Source organism: Polyodon spathula, chromosome 23, assembly GCF_017654505.1.
Source record: "Polyodon spathula isolate WHYD16114869_AA chromosome 23, ASM1765450v1, whole genome shotgun sequence".
Lineage (NCBI taxonomy): Eukaryota > Metazoa > Chordata > Actinopteri > Acipenseriformes > Polyodontidae > Polyodon > Polyodon spathula.
In genome coordinates this window covers 20,804,511-20,813,196 of record NC_054556.1, presented here as the reverse complement: position 1 = coordinate 20,813,196, position 8,686 = coordinate 20,804,511, and the positions used below count along the sequence as shown (strand labels likewise).

Sequence of the window (8,686 nt, the reverse complement as noted above, 5' to 3'; positions counted from 1 at the left end):
TCTGATTCGAGACATTTGCTAAGCCAGTAATTACAAGTAATCGACAAAAAGAAATGTGGTTCACATTTGTTTTGGAGAGGGTTTCAAAGTCAAACCAAAAAAGGAAAGGATATGTGAAGTCCATAAAAGGGTTACAGTCTTGCTATGGGATTGTTGCTAATACAAATATTTTGCACATTTTTGTAATAAAGTAAAACAAACAACAAAAAAAAAACACAACCGTCATTTCCATTTCTAAGGTATTTTAGGTGAAAAAAAAATAAGAAAAAGATACTTCTGTTCCACCCCAAAGGTCGTTTTTTGCTGGTTTTGTGAGGATTGTATCACTTCTTTCCTTTAACATTTTGTCTTTTATAGAAAGCAGGTGTTTCATTTTGCTTCATGCCTATGCATCTGCCAAGTTGTTTTTCTACCTCTGCCTGGTTGTTTTTCTGCCTCTGCCTGGTTGTTTTTCTACCTCTGCCTGGTTGTTTTTTGTTGGGTGAGTAGACCATGAATCAGATGGACATTTTACCTCACTCATTACGGAGTGTGTTTTCCATGTGTTTTGCTATTCATGTACGGTAAGTTGGAAAATGGTAAAAGACTGCTGTTTCAGGAAATAATAACAAGCTTCAAACCAGCCTGTAGCAACCGAGAACTTGCTAACTAGTTACAAATTGTATTTAGCTGTAAAACCACTGATATAACAGTTTCCCATTATATTTAAGACTTCCAGCACTAAGTAACTTTGCAACAAAACAACCCTACTGTAACAAATGAAATTTGGTTTGTTTGGGTTTATCATTGTTGCTAAAATGATTTGTCCAGCGACCCACACAGTAACATGCATACACTTGATTGGGTTCCACATCTCACACACATACCAGTTTAAATGGTATAATGTCAGTGGTGAACTAAAGTACATTCTGCCTCAGGGTAGAAATGCCATATCCATAGAAACTAACGTCAGCCTTCATCTTCCCTCTCCAGGCTCTGTTGGCTTGTTCCTCTCCGTTTCTATCCTTAATTAAGAGCTTTTGTGCCAACCTTCGTTCAGAAGTCCCGGTTACAGCATGTTGAGATTTGAGAAGGTATAAGAATAGGAGAGACGTCCAGTACAGTAGATATCCTGTTCTTCAGAGATACCTAGTACTAGACCTGTCTTCAATACACATTTAGCTAATATCTATACCACTGTAGATACTTATGCCAGTTTCAGCAGGAACCCAGCTAAATGAAAGAATGGGTTTGATTTCTCAAGGGGTTTTGCCAGCTGTTCTAAGTGTCGTGCTAATATGCTAACAGGTAATAATGTTTTATTTGAATTTTTATTAATAACAATGCAGCTACATTTCAACTGACACATTGTTTCACACTACCCTACTGAACTTGTATACATCATATCGATGAATACATTAAACACTTGTTTATATTGCATACGTGGTGGCAGTTCATGCTAATGCTAGATCAGTGGTTCAATATGAATGTGAAGTGTCTTGTTAAATAATGTTTACTTCATCCAAATCTAAATGTAACTACCAAGTACCGTGTAGTAACATTGTTATCAACGTGATTTCAAAATGTTACACAGTAGTATAAACTCACCACCCCAGCCCAATTGTTTGATGCAATTTGAACCCGTGCAGCTGCTGAGAGAGCTGCTTCAGTTTGAATTCTTCTCCACACACTGGAGGTGCATTCCAGGAGCCAAAATAGACAGTAAACTAGCAGCACAGTCTTCTTTCAAAGCCTCAGTGTTTACCGGAATTCCTCGTCCACAAGGCCAAGTCTATCTCATACGACCCTGTTCCAAGGGTCAACCACCAACAACATCCTTAATATCTTCTTTGTTAACCCTACAGAATAAACATATATAAAAGTATATTTTACAATACTGGGCAAAGCAATATATTGTGATCGATTTAATGTGACTGGTGTTATGTGTCAGTGAAAGACTGCAGCAAACTAATTTGAACCTATTCCCTCAGCCTCGCAGTTAAAAGAATTCGGTCTTGCACAATGAAATATGTTTAAACTTAGCACTGAATGATGTTTATTGATCTAGAATATAATTTCAACAGAACAGTCTCAGTACATGCAACCAGATAGCTTTACTGTGAATGTGCCATCGACTCCTCCCTCCATACAAAAGGATCGTTTCAGACAAAGTATTTCTCTCACCTGCAAGTCAGTAAAATTGGGCAGCTTGACTGAAATTAGAAGCATTTCTGACCCAAGTCCAATTCTACTCATGTTTGCTCGGCAGTCTGCCTCTGACATCAGGACTTGGACATATAAATATTAGAATTAACTCACACAGTTTGCAAACACCACTGCTTGGAGCAGACTGAGAAATTCATACCACACAGGCAGACAGCAAGTTCAACCAGATGAAGAGACAGCTTCAAAATACCATGCTTGCCTGGGCTCTTCTGCTTTGCATGGTAACAGAGGTAAATGGAGATGTGAACTCGCCACATTATAGTATATTACTGTGGAAAGATTGGTGTGTGTTACTGTAATATTAAACAATACAGAATATGCTTTTAGCATTAAAAAAAAGTTTGATTTAAATTAGATTTTTTTTTTATTTTCAAAAACTCATTTTTGATTTTTGTTTCCAAAAATTCTTTTTTGATTCTTTTTGTACTGTAAATGCATTTGTTTGGCATCCATTTGAGCTCATTTCATGTTTTGCTTCCCTGGCAAGTATTTGGAATGTAAAAAAAATAGACTTTGACACCAGTCATAAATATTGGATATGTGTGTAGAGATTGTTAGGTTATCAAATTAATTATTGAGAAGAACTACTGTATTACCCAACTATAGAATTGTAATGGTTGTCATACTATTATGATACCTAAACACTGAAGGAATTTTTACTACTGTGATACAATGATGGTTCAAGCCATTGTATCATTATAAAATTGGTACTTATTATACAGCCACTGGTAAGGCATGAGGACTTCACTCTGCTGTTAAATTCTAAACGTTATTAATGCCATTAAAGTCCCATTGCTACAGTATGTGTCAGTTTCATATAGAATAAATAACATCGACTGTGAAAGACTTCACAGGACAGGAGAGTGAATTCAGCACAAGGAGGAGCTGTTTTGTATGATTGCTGTTGTAATTCCCAGTTTCTTGTTAGCTTGTGCAGTGAGGAACCTGTCTTGCTCTGCTCGTCTCCCAGGTATGCTCTCAGCTGTGCCGGGGACCCTGCTATTGCCCTTGGACTCTACCCCGCTGCCCCCCTGGGTTGCCCTTGGTCATGGATGGATGCAAATGCTGCCAGATCTGTGCCCGGCAGCGAGGAGACTCCTGCAACGAGAGATACTTGTGTGATCAAAGGAAGGGGCTTCACTGCGACTACAGTGCCAGCTTCCCTGGGGCACCAGGAGTCTGTGTGTGTGAGTACCGCTCTGTATCCACGTGTGTGCCACAGTGCCAGATCCCAGGGGCACCAAGAGTCTGTGTGCGTGGGTACAGCTGTGTATCCACATGTGTGCTTTTGTTTTTTAGTAATTCCTTCCAAAGTTTGCAAGCTGTTTATAATGTCTTGTCTTTAAGCACTCCTACCTACCCTCTTTTACAATGTAAAAAGGCAGTGCTACACTAGATTTCATAAATAGTGAAGCTAGAAATTTCCTCCATGTGGGGAATCAGAAAACATTCCAGAACGATTTAAATGTATAAAGCCTCTTTCGTTTCTTTAGGTAGCTATTCTACTTCAGAATATCAAATCAGCTTTAAATATATAAACAGTCTAATCATTTCATACTATATTCCTTTACTACTTCTATCAATTCTGAACATGTCTTGCTCTGTACAAAGTGCATGGCGTTACAGAGGTATTTTCTCGGTCTCTACAGCACAAGAGGACTCGAACTGTGAGCTGAACGGGGTGCGCTACAAGGAGGGCCAGGTGTTCCAGCCCTCTTGTAAATTCCAGTGCCGCTGTTCGGACGGAGGGATCACCTGTGTGCCCCTGTGCAGCGAGGACGTTCGGCTGCCCACCCCCGACTGCCCAAACCCCCAGCGCAAGGTGCAGCCAGGGAAATGCTGCCAGGAGTGGATATGTGAAAAAATGGACAACAGCCTCTTTCAGGATGCCATGGCAGGTACTGCATTGTTAAAGTGTGGCACTGCATATGATTACCAGTGTGTATTGATTGGTTCATTGTGATATTATTGGAATGGCAAAATACTTGAAAACTAGGACACTGTGGTAAAATTCAACCTATGGCTCAGTCCTTTTGCCCCTTAGTACCAAACCACAGCACTGTATCTCTGTAGTGCCAGTTCTCATCGTGTATACTGTACAACACGGCTTAAACTTGCATAGCATTACGAAACCACTTACATTAACATCATCTACTTTTTAATTATTGTTAAGACACTTCTGCTGCAGTATTACCAATTTCACGGCAGAATCATTCCTCCCATCAAATCTATCGTTCTTCATTGTTGTTTCTGCTAAGATCATTGTGTACTCTGCTTACTTTTTTTGGTTCTGAAAATATTACCAGAAGCTGTATTTGTGAATTTTGTGTCTTCCACTTACTGACTCACAATTAGCACAGTCACATTACCACTGGAAGTAATTTCTCCAAAACTACTGGCCTACAGAAATTCAATTTGAAAGGAGTTTTCAGTTTCCTGTACACCTGTGGTTGAAAAGGACTGATAAACAATAATTTAAGCAGAAACAGCAATAGAAAACAAAACACATAATAGGATATTAGATATTGTGATTGTTCCTTTTATGACACCACTTATTTATACTAAAGGTCCTGGACTGATTTGCAAGCCAATAAAAGAGAATGTGTAATCAGTCTCAATATGAGGTTAGAAAAACAATAGAGCACCGTGACACAGCACTGGGGGGTTGAACAGATGTGAAGCTGTTGTAAACACAAGTTCAATGAACACTGATAGAACTCAAAGCACACGGCTTTAAAGATCAAAGCATTTAACAAAGCTGCTGAAGAATGCTAACGTTTGGGTTGCACTTTTCAAGAGAACCTCCTGTTGATTATGTACATTTGGAAAAGTCTTCAGGTGCATGGTAATACATTTTTGACTTGTAGGTCCCTTGACATTCATCAAACCTCTCATACAAAGCTAAACAGCTTGTTGTTCATGTGGAAGTTCTTATCTGTTTTAAATGTTTCAGTCACATGGTTTCCTGGGTTACAAAAATCGTTCGCACCAGCATATAGGGCCCATGGGAAACGGTTCAAACAATAACACTCATTTACTCATACAATATGTACACATGCACAAATGCTGCAATCAGCACTGGGACACAGAGGAAAAGCAAATGTTGTTTGAGGTATGTTTTTCCCCCACTTTGCATTCTGTTCTCTTTTTGTAGTTTTTGCTTGCCTTTCAAAACTTTGTACAGAGTGTGTGGGTTAATAAGGAGCTACAGTATTTTCCCTGTTGTAGAAGAAAGCAAGGTTTTTTTTTTGCTCCATGACATAGTCAATGCCAGCGGACCGTGTTGCTAGGGCATGACATCAACAGCTGACCGTTTTTTGCTTGTTTGGTTTATTTAATTGGGTACAGTATTTGCACTGACAAAGTCGAGGGCACATTTATTATCCAAACGGGAGAGAATACCATTTGCTTTTGTGTATGTGTGTGTGTGTGTGTGTGTGTGTGTGTGTGTGTGTGTGTGTGTGTGTGTGTATATGAAGTCATCTTTATAATGTGCTTAATTTAGCTAGCAGTAATGAGTATTTGTGCCTGGGAAACTTAATAATCAACCTTAGAATGGTACAGCATGCTGAGATTAATTAATTTTTAGTAAAATAACATACCTATATAAAGCTATAACAAGAGATGCGTCAAACATACATGGAGATAACAGTCCCCCTCTCAAGAATAACATTTCATGCACTGAGTTATTGCTTAACTATACTTTGAAACATATTGCCTGAGACAATCCACCCCATTAGAGTGAAGAACAGTTTTCTCAAGGCCTGAAACTTTTATTTGTTCTCTGTTTCAGCTTACAGGCCTGATGCAGCCAGTGGCGTGGATACCCAGAGCCAGGGTCTCTACCCTCCTTATAACTGCATAGAGCAGAGCAGTGAATGGAGCGCCTGCTCCAAGACCTGCGGGATGGGCGTGTCGACCCGGGTCTCCAACAAGAACCGGGCATGCCGGCTTGAGACACAGAGCCGTCTGTGTATCGTCAGACCCTGCCAGGACCTCTCCAGAAACACGCCAGCCGTAAGTGAGGTTGTCTGGGGCTTGCTAGGGTTGTGTGTGTGTGTGTGTGTGTTTTACTCACATACCTGGTGAGAGTACATTCCATGGGTATTGCAAAGTAAATCCTAAGAGATGAGGCTAGCCAGAAGGGAATTTAGAAAGATGCATAGATTACTTTAGATAGGTGTATTTTTATGGTATGTGCATGGATGTCTGTAAATAAACATGTTTTATTCTTATACTGTTCATTATGACGTAAAACTGTATAATAATAATTTGTATTTTTATAGGGGTCCATCATACCAGCTGCATTTTGGAATATTACCTTACCTGTGTAACATCCAATTGTGTGTGTTTGTATAATTCTCCATTGCTGCTTCTGCTTAGTTTATTATTTACCTGGCTTTCTAGCTAATGTCCTTTTTCAACTACGGGGTCGTCTTTTGAAACGCTTCTGAAAGCGGAACGATTAAAGTGAAGTGGTTTTAAAAATGACCACTAGGGGGGCGGGCGACTGCAGTGCCAACTCCCCCTGCAACTTGCGCGGCTGTTTATACTAAATGGGAAAGACACAATCCCAGTTATACAGAAGACTGGCATTGCTGCTAAACATCCCAGTGGTGATGTTTCAAATCACCTTACTGTACAAATACACATATTAGAAGTATTTTCAGACGCAGACCAATACATCACATAATAGGAATATGTAGATGCTATCCTTTTAGATTTTGCTTGTGTTTCAGGGAGCGAAGAGATGCGAACGCAGCCTGAGAGCAGCAAGACCAGTCAGGTTTGAGCACCAGGGATGCCTCAGTGCAAAGGCTTTTCAACCACAGTACTGTGGGACCTGCGCAGACTCGAGATGCTGCACTCCTTACCAGACCACAACCGGCACCGTGGAGTTCCAGTGTCCCCGCGGAAGGACCGTGCAGCACCTCATGATGTTCATCGACTCCTGCGTCTGTCACAATAACTGTCCGCAGGCTCACGCTACGGTTTAGAGCACAGCGCAGAGCATTGCAAACTGTGCAACGAAGACGATCTGTTTCTGAAAGGAACACTGAGCGAAACTGAACCAAGTGTTTATACACAGCTTCTAAAAAATGTATTACATGTAAATATATTGTATATATTTGTAAACAACATTATACTTTTTTTTATCTATAAAGGTTTGTTTTTATTTCAATAACAATTGCACTTGTTTGATATCTGATTTGTAAATAAAGACGAAGTAATTCTACAGATAACACTCTGTGTTTGTGTCTGAGTACAGTACAGTAATTCAGCCTTTTAGCTTATTATATATAGATGTAAGAGACTTATGGGCCGATGTAGTGTTATTTTGCTGTACCCTTTAAAACCTGGTACGCCGTTTACTGTAGTTACCCGGGCATGCACAAATGATTTTAGCTCAGTTAACAAGGACACGCCAAATGTACTCTTAATTAGAGCCTTGTATGGCTGGAGATTTCATTTTAAAAGGTGTCAATGTAACTTTTTAAATTATTATCATAAGAGATGTGTATTTTAAGTGCATAGACTTTAAAGACAAGGGGCTGGATTTTTGTTTGTTTGTTAACAAATTCGTTGAATACCCTACCATTGTTCCTGAATGTTGTACCCATCGCCCCTGCATGACTTTGATGGTATCAACAAAAGTTTCATTTTTTATTGTTTATTTATTTCACTTATTGTACAGAAAAATAACTGACCGTTGTTTAAACAAACAAAAAAACGTGAAAAAAAAACAAACACACAAAAAAGATTTGCCTCAAATATTACTTTTTTTTTTTTTTTTAATAATGTTAATTACTTTGCAGACTCCCTAAACCTATAGTCCTGCAAGCAGACATAGTTGCGTAATTCCCTGCAAAAGTATTCAGACCCCTGACCAATTCTCTCATATTACTGAATTAAAAATGGTACATGGACTTTGATTGGGCCACTGTAGGACATTCACCTTTTTGTTCTTGAGCCACTCCAATGTTGCTTTGGCCTTGTGCTTGGGATCATTGTCCTGGTGAAAGGTAAATTTCCTCCCAAGCTTCAATTTTTTAGCGGATTGAAGCAGATTCTCTTGGAGTATTTTCCTGTATTTTGCTCCATCCATTCTTCCTTCAATTGTAACAAGATGCCCAGTCCCTGCTGATGAGAAGCATCCCCACAGCATGATGCTGCCACCACCATATTTCACTGTAGGGATGGTGTGTCTTGAGGCATGGGCAGTGTTAGGTTTGCGCCACACATAGCGCTTTGAGTTTTGGCCAGAAAGGTCCATCTTGGTCTCATCTGACCACATAACCTTTTCCCACATCGCAGCTGGGTCGCTCTCATGCTTTCTGGCAAACTCCAGACATACTTTCAGAAGGTACTTTTTGAGTAACGGCTTCTTTCTTGCCACCCTCCCATGCAGGCCAGTGTTATGCAGAGCTCTTGATATGGTTGACTGGTGCACCATTACTCCACTCCAAGCCATTGAACTCTG

General features: G+C 39.8%; 1 protein-coding gene across 1 annotated transcript; it reads left to right on the top strand.

The window, feature by feature from the left end:
- The first annotated feature begins 2,206 nt into the window (after positions 1-2,206).
- LOC121297819 (CCN family member 2-like) lies at positions 2,207-7,426 on the top strand. Its single transcript, XM_041224333.1, has 5 exons — positions 2,207-2,435; positions 3,176-3,392; positions 3,855-4,103; positions 5,999-6,222; positions 6,945-7,426. Exons 1-5 carry the CDS (start codon positions 2,373-2,375, stop codon positions 7,200-7,202), a joined length of 1,011 nt encoding a protein of 336 aa, XP_041080267.1. The 5' UTR covers positions 2,207-2,372; the 3' UTR covers positions 7,203-7,426.
- The last annotated feature ends 1,260 nt before the right edge of the window (positions 7,427-8,686 follow it).